The 26543-nt window shown below is 40.7% G+C and overlaps 1 protein-coding gene across 1 annotated transcript in view; it reads left to right on the top strand.

Moving 5' to 3' along the window:
* Window positions 1–26543, top strand: part of XYLT1 (xylosyltransferase I) — a 112079-nt gene that overhangs the window by 11164 nt on the left and 74372 nt on the right. Inside the window, 1 exon segment of the mRNA XM_010003295.1 lies at window positions 11597–12131. Coding sequence (XP_010001597.1) covers window positions 11597–12131 — 535 coding nt within the window.

The raw sequence follows: 26543 nt of genomic DNA on the forward strand, positions 1-26543 counted from the left end.
TGTGTGTGTAGACGACCGCCTCGAACACACGAGGAGAGAGCGAGAGAGAGAGGGGCGTGCCGCGCTGCCTCTCTCATGGGGTTCTTCGGCGCCAGTTTTGCATTTCCGGGCTTTTCAGCCAATCAGACGGGACCTAGTCCTGCCCCTGCTTCCGGCCACGGCTCCTCCCCTGCAGCAGCTGCTCCCCCCCCCCATACACACACAGAGGGGGTTCAGCGCCGTGTGGAGACACCGTTTTAAGTCAGTTTTGTCGGCTGACTCAAAGGACATTTCATGTTCGTGTAAGGAAATACCTGGTCCTTCACAACTTCTCATTTGTGTAGCTCTTATTAATGTATTTTCAAGACCAGAGAATGCAGTAACATATAAGCAACCTTTGCTAAGGCTAGGTCCCAGGCTGAGTTTTCAGGAAGTCTGAACTGCTGACAGGAGAGATAAGGATGCAGGTGGAGGAGGCCATAATAATGTTCTTTGGCCTTTTCAATTTTTGTTTTATTAATATAACTTACTGATCTCGCAAAAGAACCTTCTGTGAAGGCACAAAACCATTATCTGACTTCTTTCCCAACTTGCTTTTTTGTGGGCCTGGAAGTCTGCCCTGTACCAAAAGGACAAGACACCTTCCAGAGATAGCATCTGCACTTAACTTTTCAATTTATAGAGAAGAGGCAGCTTTAAAAATAATCTCACAGCACTGGCTGGCACACATCCATGAACCTGTACAAATCATGCCAGTTTATATGGCAGAAAACTTGCCTATTTGATGCAAACTAAATGTGAATTTCTCTGTTGCCCTGTGCAGGGCTGCTGTGAGAAATGCACCTGCCTGCACCTGGTCACTGCTTTGCTGTCCCCACAGGGACAAGCAGGACAGAGTTGTGCAGAAAGCTGTGGAGTGGCTCTGGAGCCACTTGTGAGGACAGTGACCATGAGGCAGTCTTTGGAGAAAGTAGAATAAAAAAGACAGTCTTTCTACCCTGTCGTCTCTCTCTGTTGAGGGGAGTGGGCAGAGGAGGGAATAGGTGGTTAAAAGTAATCTGTCCCTCAAGTAATCTACCCCTCATGGGTAGAAGTAGCCTTTATCTTTCACCAGCAAGAAGTGGTACCAGCTTCATTGGATGTATAATACAAGTGAACATTGCAAATGCATGAAATGGTCTGTTTGGCTTGTTTCAGTTGGTGGATATTTGTACCCTGTGATCCAAATCTTGTGTAGCCATGTATCCAGCACTGGATACAGGCTCTCATCTGCAGTCACCCTGCAGTAAGTGTGCAGCTAGAAGTGTCTGTATGTCAGTCTCACCCAAAATGAGAGGAAACAGGAAGGCCTTTCATTTTTGCATGCTTGGTTCAAAGACTTCTGTTACTGCTGGGCAGGTGAAGAAAAGATGTGAATGAATCTATTTGTTTTAGCACTGCTCATTATTAATAGGCTTTGCTTTTCATGCTTGTTGTATTGTAATTCTGACTTAACAACATTTATCAGGAGAAGATCACTGCAGGGTCTTTAATGATTATAGTTGTTCAAGCTGATAGTCTGAGACTATTAAATAAGCTCCAATTACTTCCCATTTATTTGTGTTGCTTTTTCCCTCCAAGTAACAAAATGTAATCCTGAAGTTCATTATTATTCCTTGCATTGTATTAATCTAAATAGATTTTCTACCTAATTAAAGCTGAATAGTTTTGTGCTAAACTGACCATATTTTACAAGGATGTTTTCATTTTTCTGTGAGGATGTCTTTGGTTTCTACCATCCATATTTTAATTATGTTTAATTTCTACAGCTGCCAGAGATCCTATTCTGTGTCTCAGCAATTCACCCTGGGCTGCTTGAGATTGTTTAGATTGGAGTTGGAGTAGGCCTCCAGATGAATTTAGTTGGAATCTAGTTAGTAACAAGTCACCAAGAAGCAATTTCAAGTGTTTACTACTGCTTTGAAAGATACACAGTGTATATAGGCTGAGTTTTGGATGGAAGAAATAGAGAGAAAAGCAGAGGAATTAGATTCAGATTAGCTGTGTTATTTTTTATTGGGTGGGTCACTGAGAAGGAGAGGTAGGGAAAAAAAAAATGCACAGTTTGGCTGGTAATGGCTACTGAGTGTGGTTATCATGTCCATATTCTGAACATTGAAATGATTGAGCTTTATGTCTGTATTTATTTTGTGTTATTTTTTTATATACAATCTCTCTGGGGCACCTTTGTCAAATAACGAAGCAGTACAATTTGGTGAAAATTTAGAACATAGAACATGATATTTCATTTCAGTATTAGAATAACCATCAGGCATAACAGCTGCATAGATATACCACTCTTGACCTTGCCTACTGAACTCCCTGTCCCACACTCCAAAAGATGCCTTTATGCCATCCCAAGGCCCGTCCCTGTGCGGCCACGGGCGCTGTCCAGTGCCATCCCCTGTTGAAGCCTTCTCAGGAAGAAGTAAGAAAAGCACAGATAGCTCTAAGCCTGCTGAAAAGTTGTGGGGCGTTAGCTTCTGCTGCTGCTGTATGAAAGTGCATGTCTTTTCAAATGCTCTTTGAGGGTTCCTGTTCTAGCACCACAAAATCATAGACATTAATTTCAAAAGTCACTTAGATTACTTTTCCCTTGAGAAAGTGTTGACTTCTTTATAAGGCTCTTCATGTCTGAACTCTTCTTTGAAAGGATTATAAAATCCTCTTGGGAAGAAGCTGTAAGAAAATAAACCTCCAGGGTTTTCCTGAGCTTCCTTAGAAGCCACGTATTCCCCTGTCAGGCCAGTTCTCCTTCATCTCTTTTTTAGTTTTGTGGTGAGTTCTGTTTAAAGATGTGGTTAAGCTGAAATTAATCCAGGAGGCTTAATAATGCTTGGCCTTTTTTATTTCTGTTTAGAGAGAACTGACTGCTTCTTTATAAGGCTCTTCATGTCTGAACTCTTCTTTGAAAGGATTATAAAATCCTCTTTCTCTTGGGAAGAAGCTGTAAGAAAATAAACCTCCAGGGTTTTCCTGAGCTTCCTTAGAAGCCACGTATTCCCCTGTCAGGCCAGTTCTCCTTCATCTCTTTTTTAGTTTTGTGGTGAGTTCTGTTTAAAGATGTGGTTAAGCTGAAATTAATCCAGGAGGCTTAATAATGCTGGTAAACATTCCAGGACAAAGTGAAAAATCTTTTGAGGTTTTGTTCACCTGGGAATGGACTAATGTGTCATACTGTGCAAGGGTGGGTTCCCTTGTCTGCACCAAGGCAGAGCCAACTCCCCTGCAAAGCAGAGGCAGAAACCGTTACAATGTGTATCTGTAGGTATATGCAGGCAAAAAGCCTGACTGAGCTCCTGTTTATACTTCTGGGGGCTTGACTGGGAGGGACCTCTGCCAAGAGTAGGGCTGTGTGCCTGAGTCTTGCGTCGGTTCTTGAGATCAAGCATCATTTGAAATGGAATAATATGTGTAAAGTGGGGGCAGTTACTGGTTATAAACCAAGTCCTGTTACAGATTGAATAAATTTGGCTGGTCTGTGGTGTCTCCCAGTCCTCAGAGTACAGATTTTTTTTTTTAAGTTTAAATTAGCAGGAAAAAGTTGTCAATTTATGAAATACTATAGAGATGTACTTTCACAGCTTCCTTGAGCAGTATTCCAAACTTTTTAATAACAAGATGAACATTTGAAATTATTTTTAATACAGTATGGCTATTCCTGCAGTTACTGTGCTAAGTTGGAGCAAATGTAAAAATCTGTTGGAACTTGTGAGAGGTACAATATTGTTTTTCTCCCTAATGTAAATCACTTCAAAAGTTGTCACAAGTTAGCAAGAAACAGAAAAACTGTTTTGAGGAGAGCAGCCAAAGTTTTGAAGCTGTTTCAAACCAGAACTTTCCTTAATGTACAAATGTTATGTATGCAAAAATGAAAAAAATAAAGCTAATTCTGTTAATGATATTTTTACAGTGCTGTTTCTGTGTTGTGGAACACACTGTTGAAGTAAAGAAAAAATAAAAATAGTAACATTTTTTGAAAGGAAGGGAAAAGTGATTCTCCAAACAATCACTTCCCAATGCACATGTTCCAGTGTGGGGTCCCCTGTTTCTGTGCACTTTGCAGTGTTCCATGTGCTCCTCTGCAGCCTTGAAGTGCAAGAGTAGCAACAGTTGTGGGCTAGCAGTGCCTGTAGGTTGTTTATGCTGAACCCTGTAGGGCTCATGCTTTTTCAAGTTTTGGAGTCCCCCCTCCCCTTTAACCAAAATTATTGTTTTTTATCATAATCTTTATATATAACAGAAAGGACTGTATTTGAAACAGTTATGTCTTCCGGCTTTACCAGCTGGCAAGTTCGAACTAAATACATTTGTTTTTCCCTTTTGTAGCTCCCTCTTTAATGTCAGACATAAAATAACTTAATATGTTTCTCACAAAATGTTTCTCATATGTCTTCAGCCACTGACAATTAAAGTACAATGTACTTACTACAGTGAAATGGAAAAACATATGGAAAGTTCTAGCTACATTAACATCTGCTGTCTTTTCTCCATCTGCCATCTTTGGCTGCACTTTTGTCCAAACCTGCCAAAAGTACTAGTTTTCCTGGGGTCTCGTGGCACATCAACCACGTTTTCACAATTCTTGGAAGTTCACTATTTCTTGTTCATTTTGATGGCCTGGCAAGATGTCCACATCCCTGCGGCTGCATGATTACTTCACACAGAGCAATGATGGTTGTGTAGTTGGAAAGATGTGGACGTGGCCTGGCAGGTGACAATAAGCTGAGCACTGTATCAGGAGTTGATTTCATATTGGCAGGGTCCTACTCTAACTGGGAAAGCACCTCTTTGACCCAGTGCCCTTCTGAACGATTGAACTGAGTGTCTGAAGGCTATAGAAATCCATGCTGTTGAGCACACAGGGTAGGTGCCTGAAGTTCCTGCAGAGCCAGCAGTGTGTCAGACTTGCATGCTCAGTCATCCTGGGGAATGGGCTTGCTTGGTCTGACAGTGGGACAGTGGGAAGGGAGAGGGAATCTAACCCATTCTTCTGCCTGGCTCAGCAATTCTTTGCTCTGTCTTTTTTATAATTATAATTATTTATCTTCATTCAGGGGGTGACCTTCCTTCTAGAATACAACCAGTGAAGAGTGAGCATTTGGACAATTCCAAGAAAATGCCCTGTAGTTTTACTTCACAGTGATGGGGAAAGATGTTTTTTCTTGGACTCTTGAGGAAATGGAGATTGGAATGAAGCTGCTTCCCATGACGGGCTCAGTAATCGACTGTGGGGCTTAAGCTGCTGTGCTGCATACTTTGGCAGCCTGCAGCTGCTTGTGGAACGGGTGGCCTGAAGCAGTTTCTTTGGCCATGTGCCAAAGGAGAGGGGTACCCATCTGTTTCAAAAAAAGGGGATGAAATTGGATTTTTGAGCCCGCTGGAGCATGAGGAGTATTTATAATTTCTGCTTCTGTTCTGAAGGCCATAGTGTAACATTTGTAGTTCTGCTAGGGGGAAAAGTTTTTATTTCAACTAAGAAACAGCCCTCAAATATGCAAAGGTTAGAGCAGATATGAAAAGATTTCATCCAGCTGCAGCTCTTGCTTGTAGAGATGCCATACTTTGACTCCTCTGGCAATTGGAAGGTGTAATTATTGAATAATTAACAAACATTATAAAATAATATGTCACAGAGCTGTAATTAATATTGAACAGAAACTTGTTTTAATTGTCTTCCCATAGAGCTGTTCAAATTCTTCTCGGTCACAGGACAGGTAAAATAGATGGCCCTATAAAAACTGAGGGGGTCTCTTTGAAGTGTTGATGTATGATGCAAATATTGAAGCTGTTCATATCCTCGAGCTGTGCACTTGTTTGGAGCCTGCAGTGGCACAGCTCACCCCATCAAATTGACCAGTGTCTGCACCTCAGGCGTGTGATCCTGCATGACTGCTCAGTGATTACATATTTTTACATGTGACCAGTAATTGTTAGGTATTTAATTGTGTGACAAGAGGGGAAAAAAAATCTAGTTTTTTTTATAATACAGGATTTGATTTATACCTGGCCTTCCAGGCCAGCATGGCCAGTACTTAGTATTTACAGGAAGGTCTGTGTGTTTTGTTGTTGCTTAGTGTGCACGTATGCATATTTCTGGTTTGTTGTGCTGTGTCTTTAAGGTACCAGGCTTTGCAAGGGAAAGAACATGATAATATGTTCTCAGTACATAAAGATAGCAAATTCCTCCGTGCTTGGGAGAAAATCAGTTGTGTCAGATAAACTGAAATCATGAACGTTTGCCATTCAGGGCTTGATTGCACATGGTCCATCCATCTGTGTGGTATTTATAGGACTTCCTTGATGCAAAAGTCACACAATTAATTACTTTTCCTGAGAAGGGAGCAGTTTCTTATTGCTGGGGGGAAGCGCTCTGCACAATGCAATGAAGATGCATCACAGATGCAGATGAACACAGGCTCTTACTGTGTGCCTTTGTGATCTGATTAGGGTTTTCTGTAACTTTTCTTACAAAGCTTCTACAACAGGAGCCATCTAGTGGCCCTGGATTTCCCCAGGTGTGTAGCGAGTCTCTACCTGTGTGGTATGGGCTTTTCCCTTCATTTGGTGTCTTGGACCCTCAGCCACACAAACTCTATCTGCAGAGCTGGTGCGCCTCGGCCTGCAGACGTTTGTCTCTACAGATTTATATGCACATTAGGTTAGGTAGATTAGGTAAATTCAGAATTGGTCTGCTGTAAGTTTTTTGCATATTGCAAAAATTAACAGTCATACTGTCTAATTCTGGCTGTTGGTGGTGGCACCCCTTCCACCAGTGGCCTGAAGCTATGCGAGTCAGTTCCTAATGGCTTTGTAGTGTGTTCCTTAGTCATATGGCAGGATACCCCACAGAGAAAGTGCTGGTGTATTGGTTTTCCTTTAGTCAGTATGGCAGCCGTAATCTTTCACCTTCTGCCTTTAGCACATAGGATACAGAACCATACCTGAAAGATTACATGAGAATTTGTGACTTAGATTTTCTCAACTGGACAAACCCAAATGCACATTTGTGCTTGAATGTACTTAACTTAGAGGCAAATACATACAATAGATGCAAGTGAAAAATGTGTTGAGAAAGACAGTCTACAGGTATGTAAACTACCTGGGTTCTGGCTGAGAGGGTGTGTGTTGTACTTGCTAAAGCCTTTGAGCTTTTTAACAATTTGTCATTAAAATCCATTCATCATTACAGATGGGTGTAAAGTTCTTCCAAATTCTCTGCATTCATGCTAGGCTCAGGAAGTCACAGCTGCTGTTGCTTCTGCAGTGGGGGTTACAGCATAAGTTTATTCCGTGGTCGTCTTGGCAGATTGCAAAGGCTCAACCTCCTGCACAGGATCCTGGGCTTTCCCTTCTGGGATAGGTGGGACTTCAAATTCAATCAAGCTCACAGCATCTGAGCCCTAGACCCTTAACCACTATACATACGGTTGCTAATACATCAAAGAGCTTACATTTAGCGTGAAAGATTTTAATAAAACACACTGACGGTGGGGTTTGGAGCATTAACCTCCATGTCTTCAACAAGGAGCAGAATTCAAACTCTTGCGTTACATGCAACGCCTCTGAGTTTAAAATGTTGGGGTTTTTTTGTCTTAATGTTGTATTATTATTTTTAGCATCAGTGGCAATCAGTATGTAATGGGCAATGATCTCATGCACTCTCCTGGGTACAGATTGTTCTTTCCCAGTTTGGGAGTATTTGCTTGTTATTGCTGAATTGCCTTGTGCACCCATGCAGAAGAAGCCCTACAGTCATTTAAACAGTCCCTGCCCGGGCTCTCACCATCGAGTACTTCGCAGTTAACCTCTCCATGTATCTTCTAAGGACCAGATAAAGTTAGGCTGAAAATTTCTGTTTCTGGGATTCCTTCTCTCAGGCCTATGTTCTGTGATTGATTTCCATGATGTCACAATTGGGCTTTGAAATACAGGGCTACAAAGTGATTAAAAAACCTCCAAAAATTTATCTTTAAAGGCTGTAAACAGAGTTGGTTTCTAAAATGTAGGAAAAAACACTTGACCTGATTCTGCCCTTCTCTGCAAGAGTGAAGTGGCTTTAGTTGGTGTCAGAATCAACAGTGGGGTCAGTACTGACCTACAAACCCAAACCCCTGTGGAAAGGGTGTGCCACTTTGGCTGTCAGTCCCCAGAGGGAGGCCATGTCACTCCAGGTCTGCTGAAGAAGCACACATAGGATCACACAGAAAGGGAGTGTTTTGCCAGGAGTGTGGTGGAAACACAATTGAAATACATGCTCTTGGGTGGCACGTGTTGTGTTTGAGACCTGTAATATAGGGTAATTTTTATAGTGTAGCCTCCCAAATGAGCTGGATTTGGATATAGCATCTTCTGATCTATGTCTGTTATAAAGAGAGAATTACTCTATTGCAAAGACTGAAGTGTGGTGCTTTCTGTAACTTTTTTGTATGTTCTGTGGTTTAGATTATGTCTATACAGCAACCAAAAACCAGACTGTTTGAAAATACTGCTTTTATCTTTGACTGTAGATACATACAGGCTGCATTTATACGTTCTCTGCTTCTAATTTGGTCCTAGTATAACCATCCATTTTTTTCAGTGTATTTAATGTGATTTGAAAGCACAAAGAGAGCTAAGAAGGTGCTTCTAACAAATAGCTAGACAGAAGTTGAAAAAGGTGGTGTTTGAAACGGCAAACTTGCTGATGTACTCCCGTGGTACTGTCAGAAGCAGGAACTCCTTGTTTCAAGATCATTATCCAAGATGTCTGGACTTGAATGTCTTAGACATCCATGGCAAATAAAGCCTGCAATTAATCCAGGACCATAAAAATTAAATATTGTGAAGTATGTAAAACCATCCAGGTGTAGCCAGCTGAAAACCAGATGCACTGTTTTTGTCTGTATCCCTGAACTTCCCGAATGAACACAATTTACTGTCAGCAGCTGCTGCTGTTTTAAACTCAGAGTGCTGAGATTCATTTCCCCTGCAATGCAAACATATGCATCTTCTGCTGTCATGTATGGATCCTGTCTTGAAATCATTATACCATAAAAATTGCACTTGATTTTGATGAAAGTTACTGTGAGAGAGAGATGCAGATTAGATGTGGGTGCAGATTTCTGGTTATGTGGCATTTAACACATCAGCAGGTGTGGGATCATGTGAGGCTGGAATTTGGCTGTCCAACTGTGCCGTTTGTTATGTGTGCTTAATTTTCAAACTCAGTCTATAGCTCTTGGTTGGTACAGTTGTTCTACAGACTGTGCTTTATTTTTAGTCCTTTTGTCCTGCTCACATCTCTGCAGACACTGGGTGTCCTGCGAGGTAGGGAGTTTTAGTGGTGTTTGCTGTCCCAGTGGGCAAGGAAGAGTTACAGCTGAGCTTAGCTTTGTGTCTACCTTTGAAGCATTTAAAATCTGACTTTTCAAATCCCAGCATGTAGACTTGGAAGAGCATTTCCCAGAGGGGTTAAAAGCACTTGAAGGAGGAAAGCAGTTTAAAGACCATACCTCAGTAAATCTGCTGTTTACTTTGCTTTTTTCTCCTGAGGTTCCATCACAGCTTTCTACCCCTCTCCACAAGCATAGTGCATCCCCTGGGTGAGAAGGCTCTGCTGAAACACCCGGAGCTGCAGCCACTCTCAGGGTGGCTGCGCATGTCATGGGCACAGGGTAGTAAAATGAAGGGTGAATATCCTGAATGAAACATCACACTGCTGATTTTGCAGCCCAACAAATAAAGTACAAATTAGCTCTTTCATCATTTCCTTCATTTTCCTGTTGAAATTTGACTGCTTATAAAAAATAGCTCTGGCTGTGTTTGGGATATAAAAAGTATATTAATAGTGTTAATAGCATCTTAGATGCCTCTTATATTTGAGTTCTGTATAAATGAGGGTGAAGACAGTTGAAAGAGACATAAGAAAACCTGGGTGACCAGCTGTGGTTATGGATTGCATCACCTGCATAGATTTACCTCAACCCTTTTGCTGTCTCGTTTAGTTATTCTCATTTTTACATCCAAAAATCTGCAGCTCCAGATAGCTCTAAGTGTCCCTGCCTACACAGGGGGGCTTGTACAATGTCCTATTGTCAAAAAGGGAACAGTGTATATGTGTTAAAGGGTAATGGCAGTGTGTTTGTTGTGATTTTTTGTGGTTAGTGTAATTTAGATTAGGCATATAGCTGTATACATACACATATATATAAACATATGAACATAGCTGTATAGTACATATATGTGCACATAGTGCAGGGCATCTCGTTAATTATTTTATAAGGAAAAAGGTATACTCTGGCACTAGCTTAGAGGAAATGTGACAGCACAACAAGTTTCTGAGCTATTTCACGTATATAGAAATCTAAATGCATTAAAATAAAGCAAGTCAAAATACTCAAGTGGTATAACTAAGCTGAGGTTTTAGAGTTGGTTGAACAGCAAAGGAAACAAGACAACCGTCGAACTTCTGAAGTCTCAGAGCAGTGGCACCTCAGTGGAGAAATTAATAAGCTTTACATTTGCCTCACTATTTGCAGTTTGCTACTGCATTTGGAGTGGTCTTTTTCTTTGAGGATACTTCAGAGATAGAGGCTACATGAAGAAAGCAGGGCTCTGAAAATAATTAGGTTTTTTTTTTAGTTGTGTCATTCATGGGAACGAGGACTGTCTTCAAACTCCTTTTCATTTGTTTTGTTTTCTCTTTGGTATTGTAAACTTGCTCTGCTGTTGATAGGTTGAGTTTCTGTGAGAATAGCTGGAGGCAGGGGTGGAATTGTGAAGCAAAGAGTTGTTCTACAGCATATTTTACATGGTCTATTCCTTTTCCTTAGTATGGTGTATTTTAAATGTTGCAGCTTTACATATGTGTATTTGCTGAAGTGCTCCCAGGATGGAGAAGAGAAACACAAGTGGTTAAGGGCTGACTTTTAAGCCTGATTCTGACCTTTCCAGGGTGTCTGAGCATCTGCAGCTTCTCAGCCTCTCACACAGGGCTTGTTGCTGCCACAGCTTCCTGCCTATGGCAAGGCTGCAGTGTACCTCATGGGAGACACTTCTCCAAAGCTTTATTGTGTTGAAGTTTTTTTAAAAAAAAAAAAATTAAAAAAAAATAGGAAGTTTTGGTTCATATCAAAGTTACTTCACTGAAAGCAAGCTTGGGCTGTAAAGTTGTGTGGTGCTTTCTGCAGAGGAATAAGGCAGTTCCTGGGGATGCCCGACTGCAGTCAGTAACAGAAGGAGTGAAGGAAAGCATTAAAGGACATGCTCTTGCTCCATTGAAAACTGTGTTAGTTTTGCCATTGATTTTTAATTATTTCAGGTTAAAGTCTCTGGTTAATAATTGTTCACAACCCTGTATAAAACCTCCCTACTCCATCTCAGATGAGGATTGGACTCTGGCTCAGTGATGAAGGGGGTTCAGGTGATGGTTGTCTGCACCAACTTGGGCAGCTCAGGGGCCTCTCTCAGCTCTGTTATGAACCCTAAGATGGGGATTTTTTGCAGTATATTGGTTTGTAATTGCTTTATGTTCTCATGTAAGAAATGATGTGACTATTTTTAGTAAGATGAGTATAATTTTTCTCCCCATTTATAGGATGGCTATTTTTCCCACCGACCGAAAGAGAAAACACGAACAGACAGCAATAATGAAAATTCAGTCCCCAAGGACTTTGAAAATATTGATAACAGTAACTTTGCTCCCAGGACTCAGAGGCAAAATCACCAGTCTGAGCTGGTGAAGAAACCCCTTAGTAAGCAAAAGGAGCACTTGAGAAAGAAACTGGAAGAGGAGAAAATGAAGGAGAACTTGCTGCTAGGAAAGAACTCCAATGAGGTGGTGCAATTCAGTGATCACCCCAGAAAAAACAGCAGCAGCAGCAGCAACAACAACAATTTGAAGGAGATTCACAGGTCTCCCAGACAGCATCATTTAAAAAAAATTGGAAACAGCTCTCCTGAACTGAAATATGACCAGCCACCGAAGTGTGAGGTAACAGGCAAAGAGGCAATTTCAGCCATGTCCCGGTCTAAAACTAAGCAGTGTCGTCAGGAGATTGCAGACGTGTATTGTCAGCACATGCATGGAAAGCTGATGCCGGAGAAGGTGACGCGTTTCTGTACACTGGAGGGTAAGTTGGTGAGGGAGAAATAACCTGGTATCTTGGGGGAAGGATTCTGTATAATTGAAATGGCTTTCTGATGACAAAAAATGCCTTTATTGCAGGAGTGTATAATGCACTTAGTCTGTAAAAACAAGGGAGGGTTTGAGGACGTTTTAAACAGGGAGATACATGGATGTCACTAGATCCTTGGTAGAGTCCTATAGAATATCTCTTAACTTCCTCAGGACTTTATTACATTATGTGATCTAGGTATTCAGCTGCATCTCCTGTTTCTTTTAGTTCTTAATCTAGAGACACGTAGATGCCTAATTGAAATCTTGTTATTCTGTGCAGTTGTTTGCTTTTTTGGGGATCAGGGAACAGCCTTGGTGAATTTTAGTGTCTTATGGCCATATACCCATTGTTCTGGCACAGTGGAGTCCTAGCTAATAACCAAGACTGTTGAGCATTTTGATAACCCAGATAATTAACAAAAGTATAATATATAAAAAAATATTCCAAAAGCACAGGAAAGAAGACAAATTTTGTGGCTCACTTCTATTTTTAGTGTTCATCAATCAGCAAAAGTAATTTCCAAAATTACTGTTGTATAGAGTCAGTTACTTCTGGCAGCCCCAGCCAAGCTTTCATCTGTTGCTTTTGGTGCCTCCATGCAGTCAGATACATGGGGTATCTCTCACCTTGCTGTCCGTTTGCATCTGTGAGCTGACCTTTTCTGACTTTTCAAGAAGGGTTCTTCATGTGCCACCATTCATTTAACTTTAAGCTTCCCATACACTAAAGTGCTTTTTATTTCATGCCTTTTTTTTTTTTTTAATCATTGATCAGTTGATCAAAGTAGATATTGATCAAAGAACAGCATTATCGTCAACAGCACTTGTTTATGCAGCAATTCAAAGTCCCCATCATGTAATTGGCACTTTGGCCTGCGCATATAAGGATATGCTGATGTTTGTGTCAGAGCTGAAAGTGCAGAGAAGCTTTCACAAACAATATAATAGATCTTGCTTTGAGATGGTACGGTAGACATGGTGAGCCATGGGGATTAGGTGATGTTTAGTGTCTTTCATTAGGAATATTTAGTTACATCCTCCAGCCTCCATGGTTTACTTGTTAATTGCACCATCCCAAAGCAGCAGTTACTGTTGGGTGGTTTCACTATGAGAGGGAGGAGGATCCATGTTCTTACTGCCTAAATTAGGAGGCTAAACTCCCTGTGCAGACAGTGGAAGAAAGGAGGAGTCCCAGAGGATGTTTCCAAACAAAAGCATCTCTCTGTAATAGGAAGTTTAGGCTTTTAATGTAGATGGTGCTTATTACCAGCATTAATGTTGTGAGTACCCCATTTCCCACCCCAGTGCATCTGTGATTGTTGGGCTTTTACTGTTTGGTTGATTTTTACTATGTTTTTTCTGCCTTTCTTACCATAGTAATACTCAAAATGGTTAGGCTGGGTGGGCAAACATTGGAGATAAATAGTTAATGGAGCAGGCAAAAGACTTGGTGTTCAGTGGGAATCAGAGAGGGACTGCAAAGGCAGCACTGGTTGTAGGAAGATGGAAGAACAGTAGAGGGGTAAGAGGTCAGTGACAGGCTGAGCATCAGTGAATACCCCTGACTGTCCTTGATATCCCATTGGGGTGCCACTGGTGGAATCCACTGAGATAAACATGTCCTTGGTATCCTTCCCTCTTCTCCTCTAGTGACAGGTGAGTCAGTTCAGGTCTGTGAAAAAGCTGTTGGAGGTCAGCACCTTGCAGACACTGTCCTACAAGTTTTGAGATCAAGAATATGTCTTAGTAATGTCATTGATGGTACATAACTTGTGCAGGGTAAATGCATCACATGTACAAATATGCAAGGGGTGTCCTGGAGAGAGCTGAAAGTTGGATTGTCATTTGTGTGGCTGCACATGGCAGCTGGGTGTGATTTTGCACACACTTGTGATTCCATTCCGTGCCTGGCAATCTGCCTCCCAAGAATGGAGGGTGATTTTCCAGAAGTTTTAAACAACTGTCGTTCTTTAAAAAATGGCTTTTCAAGTAGTATTGATTGCTCCCTTTATAAATACAGAATTTATCTCAGATGCCCAGGAGTCAGGATAGTATAGTGGTCTTAGAAGCAAGAACAGTGTCACCTTTCAGCGTATGTGTACATTACACACTGGGATAAATGCTTCCTTTGTAATAAGACTTAGCAAAATGTTCAGGAAAGCTGGGAGCTTGACCCATGACTAGAAAAATGGAGAAGTTACCCAAATGTGGTTTTATTGTAAAATACACATTTATTTAGTAGCAACTCATGAGGTATGGATATACACCACATGAAAAAAATTAAGTGTTAAAAAGACTATGGCTACAATTTTTCGATTTGCAGTGCTGACGTTTAGACTTTTATTTTAGGCAGTGATGAAGTTTAAAAGACTAATTGAGGGATGCCTTAACTTAGCCAGATGGATTCTTGTGGAAAATGTTGACTTTTCTTTGTCCCAAGGTTATTTCCTCCTGCCCATGCTGACAGCTGAAGTTAACCACTTAAACAGCCAGATTGGTAGAAAATCTGGATATTCTATGTTACATACAGGGTTGCTCTAGAGAAGATCTGGAAGCTTTGCTGTGGGGAAGTGATAAAGCAGCAGCATACTGAAGAGGACACAAGTTTCTTACGCACGAGGTGCCAATGTACAAGCAGATTATGTTGGGACATTAGACCTATGGTGGAGATCTAGACTTTGAAGTCGCATTTATAATGTCTGGATAACAGACATGAAGGAACCCCAAAATTTAAGGTGCCCAGTGCCTACCTGAATGCCTTATTTGTATTTAACTTAGTAGGGCCCTTAAATTTTACAGCCCTGTTAAACATATGTTGCCTAAGTTTATGTGTTGTGGTCTCAGATCTCCCCTCCCCACTGCAAAACAAAAATACTGCTGCTGTTCATTCATGTACTGGCTCTATATCCTCATCAACGATGTCTTCACGAACTCTAGAGGTCCTTTAAAGGCGTTGAACTTGGTTAGGAGGGATTTGTGAAGCACTGACCATCGCCTTTTGGGGTTATAAGGCACCCCGTTTTTAGGATTGCTGGTAGGGGGAGGTCTGGGTACAGGTTTTGCCAGTTTATGCATTAAAAAAGGTATATGCTGTTTGTCAGCCAAAGTCAGACATCCAGGGATTGAGTCTATGTTTTCAACATATGAGTGCTATTCACTTCAGTTTGGTTTGAAAAAAGGTTTCCTGTCTGTTTTCAGCAGAGCTGTTAAGTATTTATGCATTGGAACAGCACACTCATCCATTATTCCACCATATTAACATGTTCCCAGTGCTGTGGTTTCCATTGAGATGTCATCCAGCGTTTAATCCCCTTGGATCCTGTCTCAGCTGCTCAAAACCACAAAGTTGCTAAGTGTAGCTATCAATCATGGACATGACTCCATCCAGCTGGATTGTCATAAATGTTAAGTGATATATTCACTTGAATGGTTATTGACAGGAACAGGATCTTAAACCTGTTTCTTTTAAGTATTTTATTGTTTCTAGAGGCAACAGGCAAAGGAGTTGAATATAACTATCTTGAGTGTATAAAACAAAAGCCTTGCTAAAACCAAGAGCATCATGCTTACTACCTGTTTGACATGCAGGCACTATTTCCATGAGAACAAGAGGACACAAGCTGCAATCCTTCTTAGGACATTGTGGAGAGACGACACTGCTGAAGCAGCAAAATGAGAGAGGGCAATTTTACCAGCTACCTGACTCGCAGAGCATGTGAGCTGGCATTTCTCAGCAAGCTGGTCCTGAAAACGGCACAAATGCTACAGAACATGTAGGTGCAGCTCTATCCGAAGTCATGGCTGAGATCAGGGCAACAAGCAGCTTGCAATTCTCTGTTCACTCAGAAGAGAATGCTTGGAATTTGTGTGTTTTGAGGGAAATGCAGGCTAGGGGAAAAGTAGTCTCAGCACAAGGTTACATGAGGACAGGGCAAACCCAGCCCTGTGCAGGTTGGAGAGAGGGTATAGAGAGACAATCTTTTGGAAAGTTAGTTTCTCCTCAGGAGACCTAATGTGGAGAACTGCAACCTGTGGACAATGTAATATGTTTATTTCCTGGGGCCACCTCCAGCCTGGTCCTATACAGGCTAGACTAGAGACACTGATTCCTCTGGCATGCCAGGCTTGCTACTGCTTAACAAAGCTGTTGGTGTACCTGGACCAGCTGCCTCCCTTCCTTTTTTGTCATCATACATGGCCCCCTGCTTGTCCAGAGGCACTGAGACAAAGCAGAACTTTCAATGGGAATTCTTGGCTCTAAAATAAGCTTCACTTTGTACCTAGATAAATTCCTCTTTGACAAAGCACAGGATGACCTGATCTGTGCCACTTTCCTCCAGCAGAACCCCTTATGACTGCAGGAAGGAGTACCTTTTAGAATGGCTGCTGTGACCCTGACTGCTGAGATTGCTGTCCTGATTATTGGGCACCAATGCAATTAGCATTACACAACTCCACATTTCAACATGCATATTAAAGCTGTGACTTCTTCTTGCAGTGTTCCCTCTGTGATGAAAAAAGCCCAGCTTCTGACCTACTGACTGGATTCAGTTGTCAAATCCTCTGTTTTTCACTCCCATGTGGATTGTAGTAGTTTGTAGTCTGAATCCGTTGCCTTGCAGATTTGCTGGATATGCAGCATAGTTCCTCCTTAGTCATTGGCACCAGGGCCGTGGGTCATCACAAGCACCGTGCCAAGTGGTGTCTGCATCCCTCCTCCTCTGGGAAGCTTCTCTAGGCTGCTCTACCCCCAGAGAAGACTCTGACCTAATCCTTATCACCAATTACCCTACTGAGTTTGTGCTTAACTCAGATCTATAGATAGACCAGTATGTAACCACTTATATTTTTTTGAAGGGTGTATTTTTAGATGTAGTTCTGGAAAAAGACAAAACAAAGCAAAGAGCCTCGAGTGAGCCTGATTTATTTCCCCTTGGTTCTTCTGTTGTCTTTTCATAGTTTATAAATCAAACAGGTTTTCTGCTACCTTCATCCCTGTGGGGTTAACCCAACTAGTAAATGAAGTAGAAAACTAATCAAGCTACCCTCATTCCACGTAATTCCTGAACATTGAGAGTTCTTTGCAGATTAGTCTGTTTTCTCTCTTGTTGCTTATTGATAATGCTGCTCTAGCACACTAAACTAAGTTTTCCGTTTCTCACAGGCGGCTGAGAAGAAAAATTTCCGTTTTGTTTTAGAAAACAAAGCGTTCTTTTGGTTTTCAACTGAGAGAAATGGGCTTTGGAGATCTGTTTACTGAGTAATTTGCACAGGTCATACCAATCTGCACATTTTTATCTGATTACCTCAAAGCACTCAGCAGAAAGAGGTGAGATTTATAGGAAAGGAGAGGATAAGACACTAAGATGCCACTTATGGGGTGAAGCAGAGCAGTGGAGGCATGACAATGAGACCATCCTCTAGATAATTTTAAAAGAATGGTGTGACTTTAAAAGTGATGTAAATAAGCAAATACAGAATTTCATCTGCTCAGTGTGCGTGTGTATGTGCACCAGTAACATGAATGTATGGATTTGCTTAGGTTTCATATTTTTGGCAATGCATTTTTTTGACTCACTGAGTGTGACACATAGGTTATTTAACCCCAAATTAGTCTTTTTCTCATAGTTTTAGGATTCCAGATTACTTTGCTGCTGCTTTTCTGTACATCTAATCTGTTAGTGTGATGAAATTTCTGTGGGAAGCTGCACACAGTTTAAGGAGCAGGAAAGAGCCACTGCATGTGCAGCCCAGACAGCATTTTCATTTGCTGCACCACAGATGACTTTGGTTGCATTAAATTTATTGTGAGTAGACTAATTGCAAAACAACCCTAATTGAGTAGTTATCAGTGAACAGCATCCTGTGGAACAAAACTGTTTACAATTAATAGCATTTAAACCATACATTGGTATTCTGTGGAATGCTCAGTGTAATTACACCATGTACAGAGATTGTGTTCTGTTCTGGAAACCATGTTTCCAGCACTCGTTTCATTATAAAGGTTCATTTCAAGATACAGTACTTGCATTTTAGGTGAAATGAATTTATTAAATAAGTTGTGTCTCTCTCCTCTCCCCTTACATGTGTAAAGCAGAACCAGCTCTAATAAAATCAGTGAAGCTGTGGCACTGTAAGGAGAAAAAATGAGATCTCAGGAAGAATATATGTTGCCTGTGATTCTCAAATATACTTTTATTATGGCCACATATGCAATTTTGGATAGTTAAAATGGGGTGTAACTATTGAAAAGATACTTAATTGTTTTGGCTGAAGATGGACCCTACCTCATCGTATGGATGAGAACTGGAGTATAAAATTTATGTGATGAAAATGCTGGGACCCAAAGTGCACATAGCCCCTGTCAGCAGACTGGATGTGCATGCAGGTGTCCCAGTGTAGGGCTGCTTGTGTTGTGGCTGGGTGGCCAGTGCTCTTGCGTCATTTGAAGGGAGTGATGGGACAACCTTGATGTAAGAACTGCCAAAACACTTCTCCCTGCTCACAGCTGAGTTGTTCCTTGGGCAGAGAGCTAAATGAATGAAGCATCCTCAGAAACTGGATCTGGCCAATGGGTCAGAAACTTGACAAGTTTCTTAGCAGAATGAAGATCTGTGTACATCTTCTAAGGAAATTGGAATTGCTAGAAATGTCTTTTTGGCATCCCTAAACATGGTGACATTATTTTGCTACCTCTCTGCATCTCTGAGGATAGCTGCAATGTAGCAGACAGGAGACTGATGTTTCTCAGGGGGGGATGAGTTGTGGCATTGCAGAGCTGAGGGATTCTTTTCCCTAAAACAAGGCCTCAAAATAAGACCACTGACTGGCTCTGTCAGCGCTGTCTTGCGTAGTTTCAGCTTTGGTTTTAGAAGAAATTTGGTGAGGGGAGTACTGTCTTTGGTGCCTGTGACAATCCTTTCATTTAAATATGTCATCTGCTAGTTTAGAAGTGGGAGAATGAAATCAGACTGACGTTCTTGTATTTGTTTCCATGTGATGCTACTGACTGGTCACGTTTTTCCACCTAGGGCCTGTCTGGTCACCTGTGGATCTGACAGCTGCAGAGTTGGTCCCTGACAGGCCAGAGCAGCAGACTTGCAGAAAAACATCTTGACAAATGGCATCTTAAGGAAATGCTGAAAGCAATGCATGACACAAGGAATGGAGGGCGGAAGGGCTGGAAAATTTATGATCAGTGGCCCTAGTTCTCACCAAGCCTCTGTTTTGGAAAATGATATCGTTCTATGGAGCATTAAGGGGGGGGCATGGGCAGGCGTGGGAGAGGATAATGGCTAAATATGCTCACTGCAAACCTCCTGGGAAGGGAGCACAAGAGCCGCAGAAGCTCAGAGAATATTTTTATAAAGATTACTGTGTATATACAGAGAGGAAAGAAAAGTACTTAAGTGATTGCTAATGCTTCCCAGTGATCCTGAAACGTGGAGAGTGTATTGTGGGGGAGAATCAAATGCAACTAAGGCTAGAGAAAATTATTATTGTAATGGTATTGGGGGGGTGAGGAATAAAACAAGCCAGCACCACCAAACCCAGCCTCCCCCTGTAGTAGGAAAACTTGAACCATACTGGCACTCATGGTTTGGTTTCTTTCCTATAAAATTGTGTTGGACAGGTGTGGACTTATCCCAGTGATTTTAGTAGATGGACCTGGAAGAGGAAAGATGGTATCTAATTCTCTTATTTTTATTCCATGCTAAGCAAGCAGCTGTGCAATGTGGATGCCCAGTACTACTGAACTGAGCTTCAGTTAAGGCTGCACAAGCAGTCTCAATGTTATATTCTTTCCTAATTTGACTTTGCAACCAGAACAAAACTGTATGAAGAGTGTAATTGTTATGTGCTGGCTATAAGCAGGCAGTAGCAACTCTCAGATTTGCTTTTTGGGTTTAGGCCTAAAATATCACCAGGGACACAAGGAGGTTGCTGGGACTGACTTGCTAGAATTCCAATTCTGCCTTTCTATCCATTGCACTTCTCTAAGAACCATTACTTAGCAGAGTGACACTGCTTTTACAAGAAACCCCAGCTGATGAACTGTGATTTTGGGAATGGGTAAGTGTCCTGCCCCAGAAATCCCATGCTAGCTATGGCATAGTTTGCTCTGAAGTCAATGGCACTGACTGTATTGCTTATAAAATAGTTGGGGGAGAAGGTCTTGTCATTTAATTTCTTCTTCCTGTGCTAGGGCAAAGAATTTTCCTTTTTTGTGGCTTCTTTAAACAGATGTGACAGGATTAAGTATATAGTTAAAGGAAATGCACCCCTTTTCAGGCAGGTTTTTGAAGGGGTACATATATTTAATGTATTTCTGGACATGCTGTGCTTTATGAGACCAGTGGCTGTTTTGTAATGTCTTTCCTTGGAAAGGAGGAAGACTTGCTTAGGGGATGTAGTTTGAATTAAAATGCCAGCAGTCTAGGCATGAGACCAATCTTACAGGCCATTAATGACATTTTAATACTCCTAACTGTAATTTAGTTGTTTCTGTTGGTAACACTTCTTATGCAGAAAGTAGTTTTAAAATATCAGCGTTTTTTCTCCCTGTGTAATCATGACTTCTATAGAAAAAGTGAATGACAATGATCTGTAGCTGAGTAAATGTCGAAAAGATTTTGAAATTACTCAATGTGTATTTAGTCTTCCAAATAAAAGCTCATCTTTCATAGCTTGAGAGCATGTTAGAGTTGAATAGCCCTGATTCCCCACTCTCACTATTTTAATATCCATGATATGTCACCGATTTATCATCTAATCAAAGAGGTTATTCCTGATGGGCACCTTTGCAAGGAACAACAAAATACTGCCAGCTCCATGTATCTGCTGCTGTCACTATTGGGCTTATTTTAATGCACATTAAATTCCAAGGTATTCTATTTATGGTTTTACTATAAAATTAGATATGGCTTTTAAGGTCCTGGCTCTACTGAAAGGTCCATGGCAAAAGCTGATGATTTTCCTTTGCTAGTTTTCTCATCAACCTCCAGGGAGGCCAAAGATTTTTCCAGTTGTTTCTCCTAGAGCTTGCTGAAGCTGGACCATCGCCACCATCTCTCGTGTTCAGTGCTTACCCATCTTCCAGTGGGATGTCTCTGTAAGCACAGTGGATATTAAGCCAAAAAGCAGAATTATACTGCAGGAAAATCATTACCTACTCAAAATGTGCAGTTTATTGAAAATAGTTGAAATAGCAATTCCATGTTCTTTTAAATTTTGAAATTCATAGGATTTGTTCTGCAGGTCTGAACTGCTTGTTTCCTTATAAAGCAGATTTTCTCCATAGTGCTGTTCTTGAGATAAAACAATTTTCTACAGGCAGCACTGCAGGGAGAGTATTGGCTGTACTCTAGTAGCTGCATTCTCCTCCTGCACCACCTTGTGTTACGCTGCTACAACTTTTCTGGCCGTTAAAAGTTTTGAAGAAAGGCCCTTCCACCTCCCCAAAATGTGCTTTGTCTAGACTAGGGAGAGTGGGTGTGTTTAGGTTGTCAGTGGGCGGTACACACTGAGCTTGTCGGTAAGTGTATGAAGGATCAGTTCAGACTTGGGTTCAAGTTTCCTATTTATCATTACTGTGTATATACATGCTGGCTGTGTTTTGAAGGGACATTGTTCTCCACTGGCAGTGAAATTCAGCAAAAACTTCAATTTCACATTGTTTATTAACAGCAGTGTAGATGCTGTCTTTGGGTTATGCCAGGTGTTGAGGAAAAAAAAGCCTCTGTCCTCATGAAAAGCTGCTCTCCTTACCTTGTCTTATACCCTGAGGAATCACTGCCATGGCAAATAAAGATTCTTGTAGGAGGACACTCTTCTGAGCCCTGTCATGCTGTTGGTTTGGGGGCCAGCTTTCTGAGTTTGAACATGAAAACTTTATGATACCATAAAAATATCACATCAGTTTGAAGAAGCTCATGGACAGAGCTCATCTCCCACTTCATTGTTAATTCCTTTAGCTTGCATTTACTTACTTCAATGACCAGTTGTCCTTGAAGCATGGTAGTCTGTAACAGTTGTTGATCTCAGGAAGCACCACAAAAAAAAAAAAAGCAAAAAAAGCTGCTGTCTGTTGAAAGGATCTTTTTCTACAAATCTCATTGGAAACCTCATTACCCAACTGAAGTTCAAGGCAGCCCTCCATGTAACTAGAATATAATTGCTTATATCATTTACTTTGCTGCAAGGTGATTGCTTCTCTTTTGTGAAGACTTACTTGCTGAAACAAATGAAGTGTTTTGTTGAAATCTTGATTAATTTGTATAACTCATTAAAAGTTGCAAGAGAAACACTTCACTGGTGAGAGTGCACCCTTGTTTGTGACCAGCTGTACACAGCAGTTTAAGTAGTCTGCTGCTTACCTCTATTTTTAATTGGAAATTAAGGTTTCCATCCAGCCAATGGATATGACCATGCAGTGGAGTATTTTAAACCATGCTATTTCTGAGGTGAAAGCTTGTGTGTGTGCTGTGTGTAACTGTGTTGCATCATATTGTTGGGCTTGACAGTAGCATGACCAAACAGAACTGTACATTTTCATGTTCTCCACCTATTTGTGGGTTGTGATTCATTCTTGGCAATTTACTGAATAGTAAGGAGGATAAAGGAGTTTTAAAAGAGGAATTTGCTGCATTATATGTTTTACCTATTTGTACTTTCTCTTTTGCATGGGACCTAGGTGTAGGAGCTCTGGAAGAACTTCACTAATATATATCCTAAGTCTGTGAACAGGTTTGAGGATCTGTCCTGAAGTCATTCTCTCTGCCTGAGGAAGAGCCATATTCTTTGCTTGCTCACTCAAAAGCATTATAAGGAATATACTCCCTTACGGAAAGGAAATCTGGACAGGAGGACCCAAACTGGCTCTCTTGCCCACCTTGCCAAAAGAAGAAAATGGCTAATGAGATGTGTGGCTGAGATGAATTATGAATAAGACCTGTCCAGAACACACACGGGCTTTGCCAAACCACAGCAGAGTGAGGCTATGTGGACCTGATGTATTTTGTGAACAATTTTATTGTTTTCTGCCAGGATATGAAGACAAAACCAAGCTTTTCATGAAGTATTAAAAGCAAAGTGGGCTAGAGGTCTAAATGATACATATTGCACTAGCTTTGATGACCTCCATCCAGTATTTTGGGAATAAGGACAGGTTTATGGCAGTCTGATTCTGAAAATGTTCTACCAGCAACCTCCTGATAAGCTAATGGGTGAATCATTTCTGTCAGGCTCCCCAGGAATACTGGGAGGAGGCTTCAGATGTCTCCGGCATTCTTCACCTAGTCAGCAAAAAAGGAAAGTATTTTAAATGGTTCACTTCTGGATCTTCTTAATGAGAAATCCCATTAGATTCAGCTCCATCATTTACAATGAAAAGACTGCAGTTAACACACAAGTTCACATGTTGTCATTTTTCTTGATCATTTATAGTCATTGGTAGCATAATTTGCCAAACAGGCAGATAGATCTTTGCGTTTTTCTCAATGTTTTCTTTCTAATGCTGCAGACTGCAAAAATTTAGGCAAGAAATAAGTTTGATATTAAAGAACCTCAGTGCAAGCTTGAAATGGCTTGAAGAGGTATCCTGGAATCCATCCAAGCAGAAGTCTCATTTAGATGAAGGGGGAAAAAAAATAAATGTTCTCTTGTTGTCCCTATGATGAAAGAACATTTTTCAAAGTCTATTTATTATATTGTCACCTGGGGATGTGATTACTCAGAGAAGTCATTAGAGAGCTCCCAGCTAAAGAGTGACAGAAGGAATATGCCCCATTACACCATATCATAAACCAACATTATAAGACAAACTAGAAAGTAAGCCCTAGACTAGCTTTGTGGAAACTTGAATTTCATTCCTTGGTATGTCAGAGGCTTTTTGGGACATCTCAGGCAACTCATGCCATGTACATGCAAGGGATAACAGGTACTTAACTCCATTGCAAATATATGCAGATGAAAAATTGTGTGTGGTGGTAACGTTGTTAGTTTGGTATTAAATTGGATTTTAAATCCTGTTTATCAAGAGACTTTGAAATAATTTTGTTACAAAGTAATAACTTTTTCTGCATCTGTTAAAGGAGTCTTCTTAGCAAGTATCTCTAAGGAGGAAAATGGTAACGAAGTTTTTCTGAAGTCACTTAATTTAAGTGCTAGAATCTATAGTTCTATCCCTCAAAAGCCCTGGTGTTTTGATGGAGTAGTGAGAGCAGGTAAGGGAGCAGTCTAACTGTAGTTCCTGTCTGACTTGCTGCACCTTCAACCAGTTTATTATCACATCCCTCTAGGGGTGGTTCTGCAGCTTCACACCACAGTGAGGCATGTGAAATCCTAGGAAAAGTTTTCTGCAGTTTCCCCTCCATTTTAATCTGTTCATCTCGGCAGCTTCAGCCTGGCACAGGAACTTGTGTGTGATGGCTACTGGTTGATGGCTACTGTAAGAGGTATCAGTTGTGTAGTGTGTCAGTTGGAGACGTGGGAAAAGCACAGTAGTGCTTGATCTGGTAGTTATTAGCATGTCTGGTATTTTTGCACCAAAACAAATCTGTTCCCTTTGTTTCAGGGTGGCTAGGGAGGGAACTGTTTTTAATTATCAAACACTTCAAAGACTGCCTAGTGCAGTATTATTTTCCACAGTAAATTTCCTAAGGTAAAGTGACAAAACAGTAATTTTTCATTATGAATCAGCTATCCATGAAAGATTTGATTTAGGTCAGAATTTATTACTCTATGGAATTGAAGTGAATATTTAACATAATGTCAGCTGTGTCTTGATATTAGAGAATTTTAATGGCTATGCAATTTTCTTCAATGATGAAGTTATTTCACTTGTGTAGTATATGTCTAGGCAATTTGATGTACAGAGCCTTGAGATGAAAATTGGATAAACATGGAAAATGGTGATTGATTGGTGGAAGGTTGCTATAATGTCTGCCTTGATATACCTTTTATTGTTAAATTATTTATCTAATGCGATCTATTACACTTTTAGGAGTCTTTAAGTTGGCATTAAATCGATGTTTAAATCTTCACAGTCAGAAAGGCCTCATAACTCAAACTGATAAATATCTTCTAACATATCAGGAGGAATAATGATCCATCTTAATATCTGAAAGTAGGAAAGAGATTATTCTTTCTATTTGCTATGAATTCCTGTAGAAGGACTGAGCTATAAACCAGAAGAATTCAGGTTAGGAGACAGAAAGAAATATTAGAGAGAAAATATAGCAGTAGTTCATCTGGTGAATTGAGAGCAAATTCTGTTTGCTTTGAAAGATGAGTAAATATTTTCACCAGGACTGAACAGGATGGGGTGAGATGACATTCACATGCTGTCTGTCCTCAGAGGGCACACACAAATCCTTCCAGAAGTCTGTAAGGTGGCTTGTTCCTGGAGGCAAAGAGTGGCAAAAGGTGATGATTAGTTTGCCAAGACTCTACTCCAGATGACTAAGTCTACCTTTGACTGATTTGTGCCCAGGCAGCTATGTGGTGGATCAGTGGAACAGAAACATGGGGCCTTGGAAGAGCTGGAAAAAAAGTCGCAGTATGGCATTTGGATTTGTCCTGCAGAGCTAGTGGATAAGGCTGATCCCATGCAAATGGCCCCTGACTCCCCCTCATGTACGGGGAAACCTTGATGCACTTGTGCTCTGCCCTGTGTGTCCTCTCACATATGTTCTCTTGCCTAGAGTTTGCCTAAATGCAGATTAATAATTTTGTATTGCATTGTCCAGAAAACAGTATAGATAATTCAAGGATTTTTCTGATCTACCAAGTGTAATATGACCAGGGCCTGGATTATTTATCTAGAGGGCAAATAATAGGATCAGTGAACACAGCTGAGGCCTCCCTTTTGCTGTTTATGTACTAGTTTAACCCTAGAAAGAAATATTAAGCACAGTCAATAGGCGAAAAAAATAGAATCCTTATTCAGCTGGTAACTAAACTTAATGAAGAGTGAATAAGAGGTGCAAGTTCCTTTCTGCCTTAAAGGTGACAATATCGTTTAACACTGATGCTGGAAATTTCTCTGAATAGAAGGGAACTTTTTTTTTTTTTAGGTGGAGATGGAAAAAAGTATCCTATGGATAAATAAGGACTCCAAATGTCTTCTCATCTTCAAGCATTACAAGTTCATTTCAACCTATAGCTAAAACTATCCAACTGCAATAGCACAAAGCTGCCCTAAATAAACCTCCAAAACTTTCTAAATTTGTCCAGAATTTGAGCAATATGTGAAAACTTTGCATCATCCCTGAATAATACATTTCAAAGCTAGTGAAACATGTTTCATCGTTTGCTTAAATCTTGAGTAGAAATAATTATGATTTGACAATTTTCTTTTAATTAT

This window comes from Chaetura pelagica, unplaced genomic scaffold, assembly GCF_000747805.2.
Source record: "Chaetura pelagica isolate M959 unplaced genomic scaffold, ChaPel_1.0 scaffold138, whole genome shotgun sequence".
Classification (NCBI taxonomy): Eukaryota; Metazoa; Chordata; class Aves; order Apodiformes; family Apodidae; genus Chaetura; species Chaetura pelagica.